Below are 24,540 nucleotides of genomic sequence, written 5' to 3'. Positions count from 1 at the left end.
ACAGGTATACAGTACTGTTACATTTGAGCGTGAGCTTTTTCTAAACAAAAACAAGCCAACGTTAATGCTAGCTGGTTAGACTTATGTAAGCTATTTAATGTGTTCTATTGTGGTGGATCAACATAATTCACCCACGGATATGTGTTGGGGATAAGGGTTCCGCACGGACCTATATTGTTTGTTACTTTCCTGTCTGCAAACGAGTTTGCAGGGAACAAAATAAGTACCAGCCAACCGCCAATGGCTGGTAAAAAATCTGCCTGGCTGGTAGTTTTTAAAATCTACCAGCCAAATGGCTGGTAAGTCAAAAAGTTAAGTTTGTTCCCTGAGAGCAGAGCTACACAGCAGTGCGCCTATTTTGCGAGCCGAAATAAGTGTGGTTTTTTCTTCTTCTCACAACGGGTCAAATGCATCTAACATGCATTGCATCATCGCCATTCCTTTATGCCCACATCGCCCGAAATGAACGTTATGTTAGCGTAAGCTAACAAGCTAATCCTGATCAGCGGCAGAGCCATAGAGAACAGCAGACGGTGTGGACTGGGGAAAGGGAAATGGGGGGGGGCACTCTCCCTTTCTCTGTGTGTGTGCGTGCGTTTGGAAAGACGATGAAGTCACTAGTCAGGACTCAGGAGAGTATATTGTAGTAAACTGAGGATTACTGAGGATGCACAGATAATGTTGATATTCAAATATAAAAAGGTTTCGAGAGGAGTGGAAGTTTGAAGACAGACTAGACTACAATATGATGCGGGGGTGGTGAGTTGAAACAGTGTGCGTGTCCCCGACCCCACTTCTATGTTTCAATAAATTATTTGCATTTAAAACTATTAACGCTGACTCATTCCTTCAGTCCACTCAAAATTATGCTAATATTCCTTATGTTTTTATGATATTAATTGAAAATAGCATATGAGAGTATTATATAGTAATAATAACACATGACGATATACTAAAAAGCTATTTTGAATTTTTGGCTGGTAAAAAATCTGCCTGGCTGGTAGTTTTTAAAATCTACCAGCCAAATGGCTGGTAAGTCAAAAAGTTAATTTTGTTCCCCGAGTTACTGTTAGCTAGCATGTAAACAACAGAGTGTTGACGTTGAAGTTGAATAAACATTTAGCGTTGTCTTTCGACACCCCGCCTCCGACTCCTATTCTTCAGCGCTACACTATATTATTATTGATGCTGACGTTATTAGGTGGAGTTGTTGTGGAGTGGAAAGAGGAAGAAGGTGAATAAAACCGTTATGTTGATGATCAGATATCAATTATCCGTAGACCAGTGGTTCTCAAACGTTTTACACCAAGTACCACCTGAGAATGTAGCTGGCTCTCCAAGTACCACCATATGACCGGCATTAAAATACAGTCTATTCAGCTATGCACAGTTCACACAGGAGGCAAATGTATTCCTAATACCATTATTTATTGTTAACTTTTGTCAGACACAGCCACAATATACAAAGGGATAGCACTAGAACTAGCAAACGCTTCCACACAACTCATACAATGCAAGGGGCATTGAGAACATAATAACTAACATTCTCACATAGCAAGTGAGAAAATTAAGAACAACTGTATTTCAGCAAATGTACTTAATTCTCTCTCTCTATCTCTTTCTCTCTCTCTCACTCTCTCTCTCTCTCTCTCAGCAAGCAATTGTCCGTCATTCTCGCTCTCTCTCACTCACACACACACAGGGAGCGAAATTAACTTTTTGACTCACCGGCCAGTGGCGGGTAGATGGGAAGAGTCTACCCGCCAAGCATATTTCTTACCTGCCAAAAAATGTTTGATTAAAAAAATATATATATATATTTTATATAAAACATTTTTTTAAATAAAATATATATTATATAATCATACTTGTAGTTGTATTATCTGCGAGACATCGCCACCACGCAATAAGTCAAAATGCTTGCTATCTGCAAACAGCTCCACTGTCTGTGTGTGTATACTTGAGTAGCCTCCAGCTCCAGCAAGGATTCTCCGGCCCTGCAGCTAGACCCTATATTCAGCTAGACCCTACATTCAGCATGCAAGGATTCTCTGGCGATGCAGCTGGACCCATTTATAATGTTACTGTTCTTGTGTCAAATCACATTCAACATGCCCTCAGCTAGAATACGCATTCAATCAATGTTATAAGACATTGATATCAGGAGCTATCTGTAGCTACTGCTAGCCCGGTAGATAACGTTAAGACAATTTCGTTTACTGGGACAGATCGACTAACGTGAGCTAGCTAACGCGAGCTAACGAGGGAACGGAGGTATTATGCACTCGAGTCGACTATTGCTGGAGCATTTGTTGATATCAGCAGCTATCAGTAGCTAGCCAGCTAGATACCGTTAGACAATGCCTCGTCATGTATTAAACTAAAAGTGAATAGTTGACTGGGTCATTGTTTAAACAGTAACGGAGGTCCGCTCTTCTAGAGCAGACTGCCTGTGTTGACATGAGCACTGCGAGCAGAAGCCCTTAGCCAATAGTATCCCGCTGCAGGGCTGGGCGGATATGACTCGTTGCCACGGTTTTTTTCAAAATAAGAGTATCATACGAACCTAATTGTTGCTAACTGCCAGAGCCATCGATATTATGACTGGAGATGCGCTTGGGGCGGAAATGAGACCCGCACAGATTTTAAAAATAAGAGTATCGTTATGAACTTGATTGATTACACTTCACACGGCGGGCAGCCCTCTAAGTGTCAAGCGCCAACGGTAAAAACTGACCGCCCCTGGCGGGCGGCGGGCTTTAGTTTCGGTCCCTGCACACACACACACACAATTATTTTGTTACAAAAACTTAATTTCCTGCATTCTGGTGCAGGCATATTTGAATTTTTACCCTTTAAATGCCAGTGTTTGTGATGGGCATCACAAATTATTGTAAAAAAAAAAGAAAACACATATTCAATACATTTTTGAATGTTTACCCTTTAAATGCCAGTTTGTGTGATGGCATCACAAATTATTGTTAAAAAAAAACACAAAAAGTTAAATATTTTCAATATATCAAATGCAAAGTAATTTTTTCTGGGGGGGGATTATTACAGGCTAGGCATGTGTCAATGATTAGCAGCTATTACAAAAAAATCTAAAAATAAATGGTTATGATCAGGGCTGAAGTTGAATTAAAGATTTATGACTGTTTAGACTGCATTACTCTCTGTCACAGTGATCTCCTGGTTGTTCCCCACTTAGATTATCTAACTATCGCGCCGCCGCAACCAGAAACACTGGCCTGGCCTGCTTCTAAGTTCAGTGGCCTGACTGCAAAAAAAACAAAAAAAATGTTTTCAAGTACCACCAGCAGTACCACCAAGTACCACAGTTTGAGAACCACTGCCGTAGACGACTGCAAAATATAGCACAGAATCACGCTTATCTTCATGCGTGTGTGTGTGTGTGTAAAAACTTTACAAATATATACTGTATGTTTTTCAATTATTCAAATAATAATCATTTAAATCACTGTACATATCATATTACAACTCTGTACATACATCTGATTAGCAGAGAAGGTGTATCTAAATGGCAGCCTGTCCAGTATAGCAGAGGTCTAGAGTGTGGCGTTCCGCAAGGAAGTTGCCTAGGACCTTTGCTCTTCTCTGTATTTACTAATGACCTATCTTGGGCTACCAAATGTGCTACAACAGTTCTTTATGCAGATGATTCAACATTGTATTACGCTGCACCATCATGCAATGTACTTAATGAAGTTTTGAGTAGAGAACTTAAAGTTGTGCATGACTGGGTAGTATGTAATAGACTTGTCCTTAATATCTCCAAGACTAAATGTATTGTGCTGGGAACAAGGCACAGGTTATCTACAAATCTGTCATTTAAACTTGTGTAATTCGGCAGTTCAACAAGTTGAAAGTACTAAACTCCTTGGAGTGATGCTGGATTGCACTCTGTCTTGCATATTAATTATATTGTTTTAAAAATGGGAAGAGCAATTGGTATTTCCAGGAAATGTGCTTCTTTTGTTGCCCGTCCCCTTTTATGTCAGATAGTGCAAAGTTTTGTTTTATGTCATCTTGACTATTGCTCTGCGATGTGGTCATCTGCTGCCAGTGGTGACCTCAGGAAGCTCCAGGTGGTCCAGAACAGGGCAGCACGGTTGGTACTGGGCTGCTCACTAAGGTCTAATGTGAGCCGTATGCATGCCCGCCTCTCTTGGCTTAACGTTGAAAATAGATTGTCTTTTAATATACTTGTGCTGTTCAAGTTGGTCATGAGCAGTAAAACTCCTGTTTTTATACATAATCAGATTGTTTTTAGTAATACTGTGCACGAGCATTACACTAAATAGACAGTCTCCTCTCCACCGCATGTATATATTCCCTCCCCCCGTATGTATATTTCTCTCCCACCCACACACCCCCTCCTAATGTACAGTCCCCTCCCCATCATATGTATATACTCTGTCAGGATCTAGGGGTAACAGTACTGTATATTTGAATACCGCTTATGTCACAAATGTATCAGTACTAAATACCTATATGTCCCTATGCTATGCCATAAATGTCATGTATGTTGTGTATGTCATAAATGTCTATATGAATTGAAAATGGGGGACCCTGATGGAAACAAGACAAACGTAAAGCTGTAAAGGAATGTGGATCACTACCCACTTTCAAAACCTCTCTCAAGGGACACCTACGGGAGACTGCAATTCAACACTGGCCCCTGTAAATATCCTAACCCAATCATTCCAACCCCCTCCAATGTACAGTCATTTACCTAGTATGGTTTTGTCAATAGTTCAATGTACAATTGTGTTTGTTTGTACAGTGTCTCCTCCCCCCCCCCCTCAATGTACAGTGTTACTTGTTTATACAGTATGCCCCCCGCCCCCCCCCCCCCCCCCCAACCACCTCCAATGTAAATTACCCAGTATGGTTGTCAATATCCCAATGTACCCAACCCCCCCCACCCAACCTCCAATGTACAGTTTCTACGTCAAATGTATATACTCCCTTTTCTTGACTCCTTCTGTATCACAAACAGTACTGTATTTGCAAATCTGGTATGTCATAAATGTATAGATGTAGCAGTACTGACTATCTGTATGTCATGTATGTCATATATGTCTATATGAATTGAAAATGGGGGACCCTGATGGAAACAAGACAAACGTCTTTCTCAGGTCTGCATCCCCTTAACAATTGTATGTATTGAGCCGTACTGTATTGTACCCATTCTGCAATCTGTTAAATAAAGTTTTCATTCATTCATTCATTCACGTCTTTCTCAGGTCTGCATCCCCTTAACAATTGTATGTATTGAGCCGTACTGTATTGTACCCATTCTGCAATCTGTTTTCATTCATTCATTCAGACTTACAATTAAATACACCCGCTGGGAACGACAAATGAAGACAAAGATGACAAATGAAAACAAAGATGGGTTTAGGGGGTTGTGTCGTATCGGACACAAGATTGATATGAAACAAAAGACAACACAGAAAAGGACAAGATGACATTCTGAAAATATGACATGTCTAAGACAAACTGCCCTGGGCTTTGGTAGTTGTTTTTAAACACTGTTAAGACTGTCTGAGAAACTGTATAACTAGTTAACTATTATTAGGAAAGAAGATATTACCTTCCTGGGTTCCATCCTAGAGGCAAATCTTTCCTGTGACAAAATGGCATCCAATGTAATAAAAAAAGTCAACAAACGAACACGATTCTTGTACCGGATCTCCTCACTGGTAAACAAGAATACCCTGAAGACTCTAGCAGGAGCACTCATTCAAGGGTACTACGACTATGCTTGCACCTCATGGTACCAAAGCACCTCAAAGGCGCTAAAAACAAAATTACAAACATCTCAAAACAAACTGGTCAGACTACTGCTTGACCTTACTCCTAGAACCCACCTCACCCCTGCCCACTTTGACAACCTAGGATGGCTTAGAGTAGACGACAGAGTACAGCAACTTGCAATGGGCCTGGTCTACAAGATACACTACACGACCAAGGTACCCATGTACATGACAAAATACTTCCCAAAGGTCAGTGAATACCACGATCACAACACCAGAGGGAGCTCCACAAATCATGTTAAACCCAGATTCGGCTCAAACAAGGGACTAAACACGTTTCGCAATTATGCCACATCAATGTGGAACGCCCTACCCAAAGCTGTAAAGGAATGTGAATCACTACCCACTTTCAAAAACACTCTCAAAAAACACCTAAGGGAGACTGCAACTCGAAACTGGCCCCTGTAAATGTCCGAACACAACCCCCTCCAATGTACAGTAAATTACCAAGTATGGTCTTGTCAATAATCCAATGTACAGTGTTGTTTGTACAGTTGTACAGTGTCCCCCACCCACCCCTCCTACCCAACCCCCCCCCCCCCCCCCCACCCAACCCCCCCCCCCACCCACCCAACCACCTCCAATGTACAGTCCCCCCCCACCCCCACCTACCCAATCCAATGTACAGTTTCTACGCCTAATGTATATACTCTTTTCTTTCTAGACTCTTTTTGTATCACAAACAGTACTGTAATTGCAAATCTGGTATGTCATAAATGTATAGATGTAGCAGTACTGTCTATCTGCATGTCATGTATGTCATATATGTTACGATGAATTGAAAATGGGGGACCCTGATGTAAACAAGACGAAAGTCTTTCTCTGGTCTGCATCCCCTTAACAATTGTATGTATTGAGCTGTACTGTACTGTACCCATTCTGCAATCTGTTAATAAAGTTTTCATTCATTCATTCATTCATTCATTAACTAGTCAAGGCTGTACAGAGAATAGTGTTTAACAGAGCTATGCACATGCCGTCTAGTACACGTCTGTAAATGTCCTAACCCAACCCCCTCCAATGTACAGTAAATGACCAAGTATGGTTGTCAATATTCAAATGTACAGTTTTGCTTGTACAGTTGTACAGTGTGTGTCTGTTAATAAAGTTTGCAATCAATCAATCAATACACTTTGTACACACTAAGCTGTACAAATGATGTAATAGGATGAGACATAATATTTTCCATAACAATATATATTATTATACACATTATCTATAACCTGGTGCCAAAATCACCCGTTGGGACAAAACGCCTCTCAGTTTTGAGTCTGTATGACATTCATTCACCAAACGAGTCAGTTATATATGAACCCATCATGTTCAAACTGTTAGCATTCTGTACAGTATGACAATGAGCTAACGAGCCTCGAGCAGGCGGGCGGTTTGTTCAACATCATTAATATGAATAATAATAATAATAATAATAATGACTATTTAAAATTACCTGACTAGTGAAGGTGAGGCTACTAGCGAGTAGCTCTGTCTCACCGCGCGCACACACCAGCTCGCCATCTTCACTGATGATGACACGTGACGCGCTGCTGGTGACGACACACAGACGAAGGCCGTGGTTATAGGGGGCGTGCCCGTTTGAACCAATCAGGAGCCGGTGAAATAAATTTCCTAGAAAGGATCAGACCAATCGTCGTGAGAAGCGCGTGACGAGTGACGCAGGCGGCGTGGGTAGTTCGGTTGAGGTTCACAGTTAAAAGGTGAACCCGGTGCACGTGACCACCAAGGACATTCCGACTTGATTGATTGAATTGATTGATTGAAAAGTTTATTAACAGATTGCAGAATGGGTACAGTACAGTACAGCTGCTCAATACATACAATTGTTAAGAGGATGCAGACCTGAGAAAGACTTTCGTCTTGTTTCCATCAGGGTCCCCCATTTTCAATTCATCATATGACACACATGACATACAGATAGACAGTACTGCTACATCTATACATTTATGACATACCAGATTTTCAAATACAGTACTGTTTGTGATACTAAAAAAATCCAGAAGAAGAGTATATACATTTGACATATAAACTGTGCATTGGGGGAGGTTGGGTAGGTGGGGTGGGGCTGTACATTGGAGGTGGGGGGGGGGGGGGGGGGGGTTGGGTAGGGGGGGACGACACTGTACATTGGAATACTGACATACATTTGACATGGAAACTGTACATTGGAGGAGGTTGGGTAGGTGGGGTGGGGTTGGGTGGGGCTGTACATTGGAATACTGACAAAGCCATGCTTGGTCTTTATTGTACAACTGGGTTAGGACATTTGTAGGGGCCAGTTTTGAATTGCAGTCTCCCGTAGGTGTTCTTTGAGAGTGTTTTTGAAGGTGGGTAGTGATTTACATTCCTTTACAGCTTTGGGTAGGGCGTTCCACATTGTTGTGGCATAATTGCGAAACGTGTTTAGTCCCTTGTTTGAGCCGAATCTGGGTTTTACATGATTTGTGGAGCTCCCTCTGGTGTTGTGATCGTGGTATTCACTGACCTTTGGGAAGTATTTTGACATGTACATGGGTACCTTGGTCGTGTAGTGTATCTTGTAGACCAGGCCCATTGCAAGTTGCTGTACTCTGTCATCTACTCTAAGCCATCCTAGGTTGGCAAAGTGTGCAGGGGTGAGGTGGGTTCTAGGAGTCAGGTCAAGCAGTAGTCTGACTAGTTTGTTTTGAGATGTTTGTAATTTGGTTTTTAGTGCCTTTGAGGTGCTTTGGTACCATGAGGTGCAAGCATAGTCGTAGTACCCTTGAATGAGTGCTCCTGCCAGAGTCTTCAGGGTATTCTTGTTTACCAGGGAGGAGATCCGGTACAAGAATCGAGTTCGTTGATTGACTTTTTTTATTACATTGGATGCCATTTTGTCACAGGAAAGATTAGCCTCTAGGATGGAACCCAGGTAGGTAATTTCATCTTTCCTTGTGACAATATTGTCACCCACTGTAACTGAGAAGCCGTCTGTTTTGCTGAGTTTGTTATTTGAACCGAAGAGAATGGACTCTGTTTTGCCCATGTGTAATGATAGTTTGTTGTCGGCGAGCCATATGCAGATTTTGCCTAGTTCCGAGCTGAGGGTTTTTTCAACCTGTAACTTGTTCTTGTCAGAGACCAGCAGGGCTGAGTCGTCCGCAAACAGGAACAAGTTGCATTCACAAGCTGACATGTAATTTGCATAAATTAGGAACAGTAGTGGTCCTAGTATGCTTCCTTGTGGAACACCACAGTTCACTGTGAGGGGGGGGGATAGGGTACCGTTTACCTCCACCATCTGTTCTCTCCCCTCCAGGTAGGATTGTATCCAGCTCACTGATAAACTATCAAAACCAATTGCTTTTAGCTTGTCAATCAGAATGGTGTGATTGACAGTGTCGAAGGCCTTTTGTAGGTCTAGCATGACCTACACTGGTGATTTATTTATATATTTATTTTATTAAGCAACCCACCACGCCTGTCTTTTCATATTTAGTTGAATTTAAACATTTAAAAACAAAAATGAATTATTATTGGCCGTTATGCAATTATGATGACGGCGGTTACCGTTTGATTGATTGAAAATTGTATTAACATATTGCAGAATGGGTACAATACAGTACGGCTCAATACACACAATTGTTAAGGGGATGCAGACCAGAGAAAGACTTTCGTCTTGTTTACATCAGGGTCCCCCATTTTCAATTCATCATAACATTTATGACATACATGACATAGACAGTACTGCTACATCTATACATTTGTGACATACAAGTGTGATGATAATGGAGAAGAATCCATACCATTGTTTTTGTTTAATTTCTTTGCAAAACAAAAGCTAATTTATACACAATCCAATTTGTGTGTGGGGGGGGGGGGGGGGGTGAGACCGGCAGATTTGCCTGGGGGAACATGTGGGAGGGGACAGCCTTGAGAATCACTTTTAGTGCTGTAGGTAACGTTTATGTTTTGAATGGAGGACAGAGGATTGCCCTGTGATAGAACAGGAGAGGCTAGAGAGTATTGTATATATTGTATTTTATTTTGTTTCAGATGTATGTCTTGTGAATCGTTTGTTGAATTGCACAATGGAACATTTGTAAGAAGAACATACCCATGAAAATAAAAACATTGTGGACAATTTTTTAATATATACACAATGAAACAACAGAAGATGTCTGCAGGTGAGGAAGGAAACTTTACAGGACTTATAAAGGCCTCACCTATATATAAAGAAACCCTACCCACCCCCTCCTAATGTACAGTTTCCTCCCCCTCGTATATATATATGTATATATTTTCTGTTAGGATCTCTGTTTAACAGTACTGTATATTTGCATATCGTGTATGTAACAAATGTAACAGTACTACTTCTCTGCTCACATTGCAGCGACAACCTAACCTCGTTCCCAGTTTGATCTCCTCCGTGAGATAAAGACTGGTAAAGCACTACGGCCGAAAGTGTTAATTTCCTTGTATGTACTTCCCCTGGAAGCTGCCTCCGAACGGACCAAACTTTTCCCGAATCCTGTCGCTAGAACGTCCCGGTCATGTAGTAAATTTTTCAGGCGAAGCCGTTGCAGTGGCTTAAATGAGGAAATATTGTGCACTTCACACGTTTCTATAATTGTTTTGTCGAAACCGGAAAGCCTGTAGCCTGTACTTCCGTTATATTATCATACTGGCCAATCACGTCTCGCTTTTCGCCATAATGCGATATCTCTGATCTCCTAGCTCCTATATAAACAGACTCCGTTGGCAATCTGCGCATGCGTATGGGGAGTAGGTGCTGGAAAGGGGACTTTAGCTCGGCCGATTTAGTTCTGATCGATTTGGAGTGGGTCGCGCCGTGTTCAGGAGACTCCGGCGCATACAAGTCTATTGGATCATGTCTCCAGCACCCACACAGCCGTAGCTGCAACCACTTACATCAAGGCTCTCATCCACATTCATTCATTTGCTCCCCCCGCTATCGCCTCCCCGATTTCAATGTAATGCGGAAGTGCAGTGGTCAATGAGTTTGACCTTTCGCAAAGCCACACCCCTAAATGCCGGTTGTCCAATCATATTCGATCACGTGAGGATGGCTGCGTACCGGACTGTGAGTGGACGTGAGATGACACGTGGTAGGAACAAACCAGGAAGTGAGGATGAGGCAGGAATGGAATGGGGAATTTGAAAGTCTGTTGTGGACCGATGGGTTGTTTCACTACCACAAGTGCCATACACTGTACTTTGCAATCCTCTTTTTATGAGCAGGACACGTCTAGTTTTTTACCAACAAACTTGCATTTTCCCGTGATCTGATTGGCCACTGACGTTTCTAGTCATGTGACATCTGCGCCAATCGCGTGACGCCCGTTTCTGCGCCTATTTCCGGGTCTAACAGCCTGCAAACTACCTAACGCCTAGTTCTATCGATAACTGGTTAAGCTTAGGCGACTCTTTCGAAGTTGGTTAAGGTTAGTTTGGAATCAGGGCTGGTGTTGTATCGCCCTGCTCTAAGACAAACTCTAACCTTAACCAACTTCAAAAGAGTGCCTAAGATTAACCAGTGATAGAAACAGGCGTCACACGATTGGCGCAGATGTCACATGACCAGAAACGTCAGTGGCCAATCAGATCGCGGAAAAATGCAAGTTTGTTGGTAAAAGACTACACGTGAGCAGGACATGAATCACAGAGATATCATAACTGGTGTACGCATGCATAACAACATAACACTAGAAAATATCCAGAGAGAAATACATGTTAAAAAGCCCAACTGATAAAATCCCCCCTAGTTTAGCCTTGTTTGATTATTTATTTTGAGCATGGCTGAGTGCAGTGATCCAGTGGTATAATTGACATAATTAATTGATATATTGAATTGAATATCACACAACTATCCAATGAGAAATCTGGGTGTACTGTCTGCCTATGTTGTTTGCTTGTCTGAGATTGAATGAGATGGTTAAATTGATGAATGAATATCCTGCATGTCCGTTAGTCTGTTTTAGGTGATTTGGTTGATTAATCAACGTAAGCGTTTTATTTGTACTGTAAGAACGAATAGGGAACGTTTTAGGCTACATGATATGGTCGAGGACAGATTACTTGACAGTGTCTTAATTAATTAATAGGCCTATATATTTTTTTTTATTTCAAACTTTGGTGGATGAAGAGGGGGGGGCAAACTAGGGGAAAGGATAAATAAGATATTAGTTCACCACATTCAATCCTTGAATTTCTTTTTTTGGGGGAACTGAACATTCTAGTGACAGTGTTACTGGCCATTTGCATGAAGAATCAACATTTTATCCAAAAAGAAAGTAATAACCCTGAACATTTTCATATAAATAAATGTATTTTGCTACTCTCCATCACCAGTTGATATTACACAGTGACCATTTCCCAGTTCACAAATGTTTTTTTTTTGACCGTTATAAACAGTGATGTCAGTGGTAGGACATTCTCATGAAAATCATCGATCACACAGGAAGTGATGCATTTTATGTCACCAGTGCCCCCCCACCCCATGTTCTTTCCCCTCTTTTCTTCCTTCACACCAACAGCTGCTCCTCCAGTCAGTCCAGCTCCTGAAGTTCACGGACAACACCACCCTGATTGGACTCATCTCTGGTGGGGATGAGTCGGCCTACAGGTGGGAGATTGACCATCTGCTGACCTGGCGCAGCCAGCACCTTGAGCTCGACGCTCTGAAGACACTGGAGATGGTTGTGGACTACAGAAGGATCCCTGAACATCAGCTCCCTCGACAAGAAAGCACAGCAGAGGATGTACTTCCTGCGGCAGCTGAAGAAATTCAACCTGCCAAAGACGATGATGGTGCACTTCTACACAGCCATCGAGTCCATCCTCACCTCCTCCATCACAGTATGGTACGCTGCAGCCACGGCCAAGGACAAAGGCAGGCTGCAGCGTGTCATCCACTCTGCTGGCTGAGAAGGTGATCGGCTGTAATCTGCCATCCCTCCAGGACCTGTACGCCTCCAGAACCCTGAAGCGTGCAGGTAAGATTGTGGCCGACCCCTACCACCCCGGTCACAACCTGTTTGAGCCACTCCCCTCTGACCCCTACCACCCCGGTCACAACCTGTTTGAGTCACTCCCCTCCGACCCCTACCACCCCGGTCACAACCTGTTTGAGCCACTCCCCTCTGACCCCTACCACCCCGGTCACAACCTGTTTGAGTCACTCCCCTCCGACCCCTACCACCCCGGTCACAACCTGTTTGAGTCACTCCCCTCCGACCCCTACCACCCCGGTCACAACCTGTTTGAGCCACTCCCCTCTGACCCCTACCACCCTGGTCACAACCTGTTTGAGTCACTCCCCTCCGACCCCTACCACCCCGGTCACAACCTGTTTGAGCCACTCCCCTCTGACCCCTACCACCCCGTTCACAACCTGTTTGAGTCACTCCCCTCCGACCCCTACCACCCCGGTCACAACCTGTTTGAGTCACTCCTCTCCGACCCCTACCACCCCGTTCACAACCTGTTTGAGTCACTCCCCTCCGACCCCTACCACCCCGTTCACAACCTGTTTGAGTCACTCCCCTCCGACCCCTACCACCCCGGTCACAACCTGTTTGAGTCACTCCTCTCCGACCCCTACCACCCCGTTCACAACCTGTTTGAGTCACTCCCCTCCGACCCCTACCACCCCGGTCACAACCTGTTGGAGTCACTCCCCTCTGACCCCTACCACCCCGGTCACAACCTGTTTGAGTCACTCCCCTCCGACCCCTACCACCCCGGTCACAACCTGTTTGAGTCACTCCCCTCCGACCCCTACCACCCCGGTCACAACCTGTTTGAGTCACTCCCCTCTGACCCCTACCACCCCGGTCACAACCTGTTTGAGTCACTCCCCTCCGACCCCTACCACCCCGGTCACAACCTGTTTGAGTCACTCCCCTCCGACCTCTACCACCCCGGTCACAACCTGTTTGAGACACTCCCCTCTGGCAGGAGGTTGCGGTCCATCAGGGCCAAAACATCACGCCACAAGAAGTTTCTTCACTTCTGCAGTGAGCCTCATCAACTAGGCTCAGGACGCTCACTGTGTTAACACACCCTTACTGGACTATATATTTATAGTATATACACTCAACTGTTCATATTTTTTGCACAATAGTGCTCAATTGCACAGCCCTGCTACATACTCTTTCCCAGTCTTTTTTTATTCTAATTTAGTATCTAAATTATATCTAATACTCTACTACAGCGTGCACAATTGTACAGCCCGGTTCTATTCTATTCTATTGTACTTTTATTACAATTTTGTTTATATAATCCATTCTATATTATTCTACCTCGTCTGTTAATGTTGCACCAAACGACCAAAACAAATTCCTTGTATGTGCAAACTTACTGGCTAAAGACCTTTCCGATTTTGACATTTATTTTCAGCAACGTGAGTTTGATAACCCTTTCAGGTAAAAGGTTTTAGTAATGTTTTCTCAAAATTCTAGAACCCCATAGGTTTTACTGAGCAGTTACCATATTGTTAGTCATTCAGTTCTCAAACTTCTATCTCACATTATATTGCCCTGAAGCCGTCAATTCTATCTCACATTATATTGCCCTGAAGCAGTCAATTCTAGCTCACATTATATTGCCCTGAAGCCGTCAATTCTATCTCACATTATATTGCCCTGAAGCACTCAATTCTATCTCACATTATATTGCCCTGAAGCACTCAATTCTAGCTCACATTATATTGCCCTGAAGCCGTCAATTCTATCTCACATTATATTGCCCTGAAGCACTCAATTCAATCTCACATTATATTGCCCTGAAGCACTCAATTCTAGCTCACATTATATTGCCCTGAAGCCATCAATTCTATCTCGCATTATATTGCCCTGAAGCCGTCAATTCTATCTCACATTATATTGCCCTGAAGCAGTCAATTCTAGCTCACATTATATTGCCCTGAAGCAGTCAATTCTATCTCACATTATATTGCCCTGAAGCACTCAATTCAATCTCACATTATATTGCCCTGAAGCACTCAATTCTATCTCACATTATATTGCCCTGAAGCACTCAATTCTATCTCACATTATATTGCCCTGAAGCCGTCAATTCTATCTCACATTATATTGCCCTGAAGCCGTCAATTCTATCTCACATTATATTGCCCTGAAGCAAATAGACCTATCTCAAACCCTGCCCTCTTTTCTTGATCCTCCAATCACAACTGTCGCTTACCTCGGACAGCGACAGTTGTGATTGGAGGATCAAGAAAAGAGGGCAGGGTTTGAGATAGGTCCATTCTAGGCGACAGTGACAGAAGAGCAGAATTAAAGGGCATGGAAAATAAACTGGGTAGGAGATTGGTCGATACTGACAAGTGTTTTATTAGTAACACAGACCTGCAGACAGAGCCAATAAGAAGCTACCGTGAGCCGTGACGAGACAGTGTTCAGAAGGCATTAAAGACAGGGGGGGGGGGGGGGGGTCTGACAGCTGAACACAGACAGGAGAGGAGGGGGGGTCTGACAGAGGAGGGGGGGGGGTCTGACAGCTGAAGACAGACAGGAGAGGAGGGGGGGGTCTGACAGCTGAAGACAGACAGGAGAGGAGGGGGGGGGGGGGCAAGACTCCAAATTCTGAATCAAATACAAAAACCAAATGCAACAGGAGAGAAATGAAGTGCAAATTCTCTAGAATTGAAATTAGGATGGTATCAAACAGCGAGGAGGGGAAGGTGTTGTGGTCAGGAGGGAAGGAGGGGAGGAGAGGAGGGGAGGGTGTTGTGGTCAGGAGGGAAGGAGGGGAGGAGAGGAGGGGAAGGTGTTGTGGTCAGGAGGGAAGGAGAGGAGGAGAGGAGGGGAAGGTGTTGTGGTCAGGAGGGAAGGAGGGGAGGAGAGGAGGGGAAGGTGTTGTGGTCAGGAGGGAAGGAGGGGAGGAGAGGAGGGGAAGGTGTTGTGGTCAGGAGGGAAGGAGGGGAGGAGAGGAGGGGAAGGTGTTGTGGTCAGGAGGGGAGGAGAGGAGGGGAAGGTGTTGTGGTCAGGAGGGAAGGAGGGGAGGAGAGGAGGGGAAGGTGTTGTGGTCAGGAGGGAAGGAGGGGAGGCATCAGGAGACACATTATGGTAATTGAGGAGAAAAGAAAAAATATCAAGGCGGTCCAGCTATTCCAAAGTCTTTTTTGGACCATTCTTTTATTACTACTCTTCGGTCCAGAGTCTACATCACTGAGTCCTATAGAGGAGCTTCTGGGAGGAAAGTGAGTGCGGCCACTTAGGTATTTATCCAAAAAGGAGATGTCTGTGGTACAGAGCAAGTAAAACTTTACAGTTATCCATTCTTGTGGTTTATAAAAAAAAAAAAAAAAAAAAAAGAAAAAAAAAAAAGTACCTCAAAATCACAAATTAAACACTCAGACCCAACATGAAACCATTGGGTTGTGGGTCAACCTAAAAGGGGGACGCAGGGACAGCCCCCCCCCCCCTGAGAGCCCACTCATAAACTGCCATGTCACACCATCACCCTGCCCAGTCACGAGGTCAGGAGAGTAAAATGGACGGGTCGTCCAGAGTCCAAGGTGAAGGAGAGGAAGGAGGAGGAGGGGACGATGATGATGATGATTATTATAAGAGACTTGTCTTTGTTGCCTTGCAGATCCTTCTCTTTCCCCCCTCCAAATCGTCAAAAAAGTTTTAAAAAGACTAACGAACGCAGCAAGCATACTCCGACTCATGTACTCAGACGCACCCCCATACGCACACAGTCAGTATCAGGAGCTGTAAGGCAGAGAGGCTCCATTTTGTTTTGAAAAAAAAAAAAAAAAAAAAACAGCTGGCTCCTCCCCCCTCCCCAGTAGTTAGCGGGGTCATGACCCCATACTGTTGGTCCCACGCGAGGCGGTCACTCCGGCCCTCTTATCCTCAGAACCCTGGGTGAGAGAGGCCCCAGGAGGGCGGCGGCTCGACGGGGGGGGGAACGGAGGGCAGGACGGAAGCCGGGAGAAGAGGGGAGGGGCCTGTCAACAAGCCCCTCCCCTCCCGATTCAGCCAATCACCAAAGCCGGTGCTGGTGGAGGTTTCGACTGAGGACGGAGCGGACGTCGGCGGTGAACCTTTCGGAGAGAAGAAGAAGACAGAGCAGAGACTTCGATTAACGCAATATGAACCTTTCGGAGAGAAGAAGAAGACAGAGCAGAGACTTCGATTAACGCAATATGAACCCCTTCTCACCCCCTTCTCACACAACAACAGATCAACAACAGATCAGCGCAACAACAGATTAGCGCAATTTGCTCTCTGGAGAGACAGACTAGTGTACGGTATGCTTTTACCAGTTTTACCGCTTCTCGGTCTCAGAAAACCAACTCAAGTAAGATGTCATTCTCTTCAGAACTTCATTGGCTACACAAACCGTCAATCATGTTCAGCGTCAGTGGCGATTGGTCCGGTCATTAAGAGGTGGTCACTTGTTCTAAAACCGACGCTCGTTACACAGATTGGAAGCACGTAATAGTTTGGGCGGTGTGTCAATCAAACAGCGGCTATCGCAAAAACTACAGTGAGTGCACGTGACACACAAACTAACGTTACGGTTAAATATATATATATATATATATATATTGTATTATACATTTTATTTTCACACATGCAAAAAAAATCGATAAGTGACGCCACTTATCGATTTCACGCAGTTCTGGATAAATGGATAAGTGGTCTCTCACCTCAGTGCATCCAGCATAGGTAGCAGGTTAAGGAGTGCTGTGTCACTAGGATCACTGAACCAGGACTTGATGGGTATTGCATTGTCTGGAAGAGAGAGCGAGAACTTAATGACAGTGTCCAAGGGCAGCATTTGTGACCAATACAAAAGCACATTTAAAAATGTAGAATAAGATACGGACAGCCTGGTGGGTCCATGCTCAGTGAGATAAAAAACAATCAGAACCAAACCATGCAGACACAAAACCATACTAGTTTATCATCATTATCATAATTTAGCTTGGTAATACACTAAAGCTCCACTAGAGGGAGTGCATCAGGCAGGTGCTCCGAGAGAGACGATGACACCCATCAGATAGAAGATCTAACGACCTAAAGATAGACCACCAGGAAGGTGACTTTGGAGAATGCACGTCGACTTTTTACATTTACACACACAGACGAAACATTTCAAGATGACGTGGAACGGAAAAGCATGAATTGTCAGTCTCAGCCCTCTCCAGCTCTTGGATTAGGGAGACGGCATTGCTTATTGATGGACCAAACTAGGGTCTTTCTTTGTCCATTTACTATGAACATGTTCATCAGAGAGATCCAGTGGGAGAAAGATGGGGTTTGGATATTGATAAACCTGGACAAAATATATTTGAATAATAATAATTTATATAGCGCTTCTCAATGACCCGAAGTCGCTGACAATAGGCATTGTTATTGTTGCTCAGCTGATAGAGTTGTGCCCTTCCTGATGGCTTGTCGTACAGAACTTGTAAGTCGCTTTGGATAAAAGCGTCAGCTAAATGACTAAATGTAAATGTAATGTAGGCAAATAAATAAATAAGAAAACAAAGAAACATAGAACCACAGGGAAACGGGGAACAATATGAATACACAAGAACATAGAGCCACGAGTAACAGACAACAAACACAGGAGCCACCGAGCCAGTAGTAGGGGGTGTGGGTGTGTGCATTAGGGCTGACCTTACAATTGCTTTTTGGAATTCAAAGCTTCGGGGCCGAGATTCGATTTTAATTCGAAGCTTCGAGAAGAAAAAAAAGATAATAAATATATATTTTTCTTTATGTTGTGGGACTTGTACAACAGCACTTTGTTCAACTTTGTCAGTGCTGTAAAGTTTAAACCTTTTTAAATCTTAGACAAACTAAACACTTTGCTTCCATGAAATATTGTAAGCCGTCATTTGAGGCTTTATAAAAGAAGCACAATGAACACAAATCTGTCAGTGCCGAGTCCGACCTCATCTTAAATAACAAACAGCATTGCTTGTTGTAGTTAACAAAGAGAGGCAGAGTTGATTTTGCACACAAAAATAATAATAAAAAAAGAATTATATATTTTTTTCTTTTTTTTAAATAATCGAATTTTATTTTCATATTCGAATCCCATGCCCATCGAACGAAGCTTCGAAGTATTTAAGACAGCCCTAGTGTGCATGTGCGTGTGTGTGTGCGTGCGTGTGTGTGTGCGTGTGTGTGTGTGTGCGTGTGTGGGTGTGTCTCTCACCTGGATGGCTGCGGTAAGCACCAGGCGAGTTGTCAAGGATGACAATACTGGACAGGTCATCATGGACTACAGACAAATCTTTAATATAACTACCTAGATCCAATGTACAATGCTGTTGAGAGAAACCACAAACACATCTATAAAGGCCCAATCCTCAATCCAAGCTTAAAGGAAAACTCCAACATTTTGGGAAATTAGCTTATTTAACATCTTCCCTGGAGTTAGACAAGAAGATACATACCTTTTTTGTCTCTGTGCATGCATTAGGCTTAGGGAACAGCCGCACCGTTAGCGTAGTGGGTCAGACTTTTACCCTGAAGTTCCCTACAGTCACGAAATACACTCCAAAACGTTCCTGTAAACATGTTGTGACCTGTGTATTTACCACGTGGAGAAATAAAAAATAATTGAATTCAACATTTACGTTTTCTAAGCAAAAATACTCAGATTTTTCTTTTGCCAAACCACTCCTCTCGGGGCGCAGTGATTTCACGCAACGCAGTGCTACTTTCTAATGCTAACGCCAGTGTTTGTTTACATTTTCATTTCATTCAAAGGATCCGAACTGATTGAAGTTTATGGATACCATGACTGTGGTAAGTTTTAAGGGGCTAGCGTTACACAATAAATTAGTTATAATAATACCACAAGTGTGGATTCATGTGCCCAAACCCTGTAGCCGTGCATCGCAGTCAGGAAAGGGGCTAACTAGGTCGATAGTCCAGCAACGTTATGTCCTATTCATCAATCTCACAATATTCGCTAACGTTAGACAGATGGAATACAGCCTTCCATCTAAAAACATAAATTAAAACTTACCACAGTCATGGTATCCATAAACTTCAATCGGTTCGGATCCTTTGAATGAAATGAAAATGTAAACAAACACTGGCGTCACGTTAGAAAGTAGCACTGCGTTGCGTGAAATCACTGTGCCCCGAGAGGAGTGTGTTGTGTATTGACATTCTAAGTTTGCCCCTTATTAGATACCGTCACGCCCCCTGCTAATAAGTACGGCCGTCATTGTAATCACCTGTGTTGAGTTTTCCACTAAAGAGCTGTCAACTGGAATTTACCCTTGTCTCGTGTCTCCTCATTATTATATGTTATACTAAATAACCAGATGAGTATACAACAGTGGTTAGGCAAAAAATAGTTCAGAGTATATTTGCTTAGAAAACGTAAATGTCGAATACAATTATTTTTAATTTCTCCACGTGGTAAATACACAGGTCACAACATGTTTACAGGAACGTTTTGGAGTTGTATTTGGAGTGTATTTCGTGACTTTAGGGAACTTCAGGGTATAAGTCTGACCCACTTCCAGTGATGAAGCTAAGCTACGCTAACGGTGCGGGTGTTCCCTAAAGGCCTCTGCATGCTACAGAAACTGCAAAGCAACTGCAACACAACATCGACAAAGCAACGGTGTTGCAGACACTCTGCCTTTATGCTTCTGCAACATCGACGTGCAGCCTATGCAACATTGTACCCCGGATGTAGCTAGGTTCCCTAGATAGATGAAACTTCCCTTCTCAACCAACCCATTGATAACAAGCAGAAAAAGAAGCACAATTTTTACTTCCGGTCGGGGGATTTCAAAATAAAAGAGCGACGTCTAAAAGCACCGTAAATACGTTTATTTTGTACATTATCTAATGTTAACACGAACCTAAACTAATCGAAAGTTAGTTTAAGTTTGTGTTAAGGTTAGATAATGTACAAAATAAACGTATTTCCGGTGCTTTTAGACGTCGCTCTTTTATTTTGAAATCCCCCGACCGGAAGTATTTGTGATGTATTCTGCTTGTGTAACTTTAGGTTAGTTTTAACGTTAGCTAGCAGCAGGGATGGACGCCTTTGTGCAAATGCAGGCAGCTACAGGCACTCGAGGAAGAGCTGCTGAATTTAATCGGCAGGAGGAGAGAGAGCTCGTCAAAGCTGGATATATCCCTGTGGCTGTGGTTGTAGGCACGAAAATGCAGCTCGAACTACCTGTTATATTAAATTAATTGATTGCTGTTTAACTTGTCCGTGTCCAGTCCTTTAGATTAGCCCCACCGTTCATTGTAAACAATGATGCATGTAATTATATTAACGTTACTGTGTGTTGTTGTAGCTATGTTAATAAATTCTGAATGGCATTAACGTTAGTTGGGTATGATAGCATTGAATAGCATCAACGCTAGCTGGCTGGCTACAACAATGGAGGATGGTATTCCTCCCTGCGGGACCAATATTATTCTATGACAGCCCCGCCCCCATTCGCTAACCAACCAATCACTGCTACGCAATATCAACGCAACGGTTGTTCAGATTAGATTTTGTAGAGTGTGTTGTGAGGATGTTGCGTACCTCTCCCCAAAATCTAATCTGAACAACCGTTGCGTTGATATTGCGTAGCAGTGATTGGTTGGTAGTGAATGGGGCCGGGGCTGCCTGTCACTTCTAGTGTTCCTGGCTCGAGACAAAAAAAAACCTTACTGACAGGTGTAGCTCGATAGCTTACAGAGTGGATTGTCATTTATAAGATAGTTTAAAATGAATCAAAGACAGGAACGGATAGCAGAGGAGGTCCGAAAGTACCAGCATTTATATAATAGCGAAGACTATAAGGATAGTAACATGACCATGAATTCTCGGCGTCTTCGACACACTCTCCTGGCAATTAAAATAAGCAGCTCTTCCTCCTCGTCGTCAATAGCCTGTTGCTGTAACAGATGTATTTGCATCTGCACATTAACGTCCATCCCATTAAAGTAAAACCAACGTTAGTTAACGTAAAATGAAAGTTACCTAAACTATAAAACGAATCTAAAATAATGAACTAACCAAGTTAACTAACAAACAAACTTAACTTAACTAAAGTAGATATAACTATATTACACTATATACAAGAACACAAGCGAAAACAAACATAAACAGGGCTATTATTATACTAACGTATGGTTGAGAAGGGAAATCCGTTATGTAATTGCTAGAGTGTGCAGCGGGGCTGGGCGTGTGCCGCACATCCGGGGTACAATGTTGCATCATAGGCTGTGCGTCGATGTTGCAGAAGCATAAAGGCAGTGTCTGCAACACCGTTGCGTTGTCGATGTTGCAGTTGCTTTGCAGTTTCTGTAGCATGCAGAGGCCTTAAGCCTAATGCATGCAGATAGACAAAAAATGTATGTATCTTCTTGTCTAACTCCAGGGAAGATGTTAAATAAGCTAATTTCCCAAAATGTTGGAGTTTTCCTTTAACTGAAGAATTGCCCCAGTACTGAAAACCAAAACATCATTATCGATTCATTTATTTTTATTGATTAGACTGATTTTATAGCTGCTATTAGGCTTTGATTACTTGAAGATGTACTTGCCTTTTGAATTTAAATTTAATTTAGTAAAACATGTGTACATATACCCCACATGGAGCCAAAAAGAACTTGTATATAGATTGTACTGTAAGTATAAGTATTACAAAAAAAAGAAAGACAATTTCAATACAATTTCAATACAAACTAAAAACATACGATGGCCCAATACGACCCAATTTACCCAAAATAAAAAATACATCTTCCTAAATGACCCATCTCAAACCCTGCCCTCTTTTCTTGATCCTCCAATCACAACTGTTGCTTCTCATCTAAAACCCTGCCCTCTTTTCTTGATCCTCCAATCACAAGTGTCTGTAGTATCTACCCGTCTGTCTGTAGTATCTCATAGGGGCGGGGGAAAAAATCGATACGTAGTAGTTTCGCGATACTTTGCGTGGCGATACTGTATCGATACAGGGATGCCAAGTATCGATATTTAATTATTCATAAAAAATTTAAATAAAAATTTTTTTTTTAAGGAAGTTGCATTGTTCATTTCAATACCTGTAATAGTACAGTAGTCCACACACACATGTGCATTCAGTTAAAGGATAACTCCACTATTTTGGGAAATTAGCTTATTTAACATCTTCCCTGGAGTTAGACAAGAAGATGCATACCTTTTTTGTCTCTGTGCGTGCATTTTAGCTTTGGGAATAGATGCTCCGTTAGCATAGCTTAGCTTCATCACTGGAAGTGAGGCAGGACAGTAGCCTTACAGTGCCTTACAGTGTATTGCAAGGTCTGACATTGACCAAACTTGATATGCATGACCTTGGTGGGCTCTAGGTCAACTCCTGAAAAGGGGGTCAATGTCAGACTTTGCAATCAAAAGTTAGGGGGCTAATAACCCTTGCCATAATTTCAGTGCGCCCCTAACTTTTGATTGCAAGGTCTGACATTGACCCCCTTTTCAGGAGTTGACCTAGAGCCCACCAAGGTCATGCATATCAAGTTTGGTCAACAGAGACAAAAAAGGTATGCATCTTCTTGTCTAACTCCAGGGAAGATGTTAAATAAGCTAATTTCCCAAAATAGTGGAGTTATCCTTTAAGTTGGAATATGACTAATAACAGTTCAGTTTGTCAGGTACATGCAACACAGATTAAAGTGTTTACATCTGTCTGCTTGAGAAAATACCATGTTCTGCAATAAAAACTATTGAAATGTGATATATATATATGAACTATATTTTATTAGATAAAACATGTTGACACATTTTTTATAAAAAAATGTAATACTCGCATATCGCAATATATTTAGTATCACGATACTATCGTATCGTGACGCAAGTATCGCGATAGTATCGTATCGTGAGGTCTCTGGCGATTCTCACCCGCCTGTCTGTAGTATCTACCCGTCTGTAGTCTCTACCCGTCTGTAGTCTCTACCCGTCTGTAGTCTCTACCTGTCTGTAGTCTCTACCTGTCTGTCTGTAGTATCTACTTGTCTGTCTGTAGTCTCTACCCGTCTGTAGTCTCTACCTGTCTGTAGTCTCTACCTGTCTGTCTGTAGTATCTACCTGTCCGTCTGTAGTATCTCACCTGTCTGTAGTATCTGCGTTTCAGGATGTTCCTGTTGTTGTCCAGCTTGTCTGCCACCGCCGAGCCGTAGATCTCCATACTGGCCGTGAAAACCACCAGTTCATACCACTGGCTCACCTGAAAACACAGTGAACACTTCTTTAACCTTCTGTAGTGTGGTAGTGAAAGGTTAACCTTCTGTAGTGTGGTAGTGAAAGGGTTAAACTTCTGTAGTGTGGTAGTGAAAGGTTAACCTTCTGTAGTGTGGTAGTGAAAGGGTTAAACTTCTGTAGTGTGGTAGTGAAAGGTTAACCTTCTGTAGTGTGGTAGTGAAAGGTTAACGAAAGGTTATGTATATAACCTAGTTATATGAGTACTGGCTGAGCGTCCCGCTCTTAAGCCTATCGAGATATACCTCATCTCATGTACCTACTGTACTCCACTAACGAAAAAACAAATACGCCCATCACCTGCCGGGTCCCGCCCCTATGGAGGCGTAGCCTATAAGACACTAGGCATGGTCACCAAACACTCTTCCTTGCCAAAAAACCCGTTTCCAACACAGTCGCTACACACTTGGTGAATGTGCGGGGAGCCAGAGAATAGCCGAACGGCAAC

General features: G+C 42.9%; 2 protein-coding genes across 3 annotated transcripts in view; both read right to left on the bottom strand.

The window, feature by feature from the left end:
- The window catches only part of grpel1 (GrpE-like 1, mitochondrial), a 65,710-nt gene extending 58,329 nt beyond the window's left edge, over nt 1–7,381 (bottom strand). The window contains exon 1 of the mRNA XM_084312918.1: nt 7,288–7,381. Coding sequence (XP_084169044.1) covers nt 7,288–7,355 — 68 coding nt within the window. The 5' untranslated portion in view covers nt 7,356–7,381. The remainder of the gene's footprint in view (nt 1–7,287) is intronic.
- Nucleotides 7,382–16,765: 9,384 nt separating this feature from the next.
- Nucleotides 16,766–24,540, bottom strand: part of LOC311227135 (CTD nuclear envelope phosphatase 1A) — an 84,026-nt gene continuing 76,251 nt past the window's right edge. For both annotated transcript variants that reach the window (XM_084312676.1, XM_084312677.1), the window contains 4 exons: nt 23,944–24,060; nt 19,041–19,152; nt 17,521–17,605; nt 16,766–16,911 (listed from right to left, as the gene is read on the bottom strand). In XM_084312676.1, coding sequence (XP_084168802.1) covers nt 16,851–16,911; nt 17,521–17,605; nt 19,041–19,152; nt 23,944–24,060 — 375 coding nt within the window. In that variant the 3' untranslated portion in view covers nt 16,766–16,850. The remainder of the gene's footprint in view (nt 16,912–17,520; nt 17,606–19,040; nt 19,153–23,943; nt 24,061–24,540) is intronic.

This window comes from Notolepis coatsorum (assembly GCF_963971535.1).
Source record: "Notolepis coatsorum genome assembly, chromosome: 4".
NCBI lineage: Eukaryota > Metazoa > Chordata > Actinopteri > Aulopiformes > Paralepididae > Notolepis > Notolepis coatsorum.
Note: the sequence above shows the minus strand (reverse complement) of the source record. Positions and strands in the feature narration are given on the sequence as shown.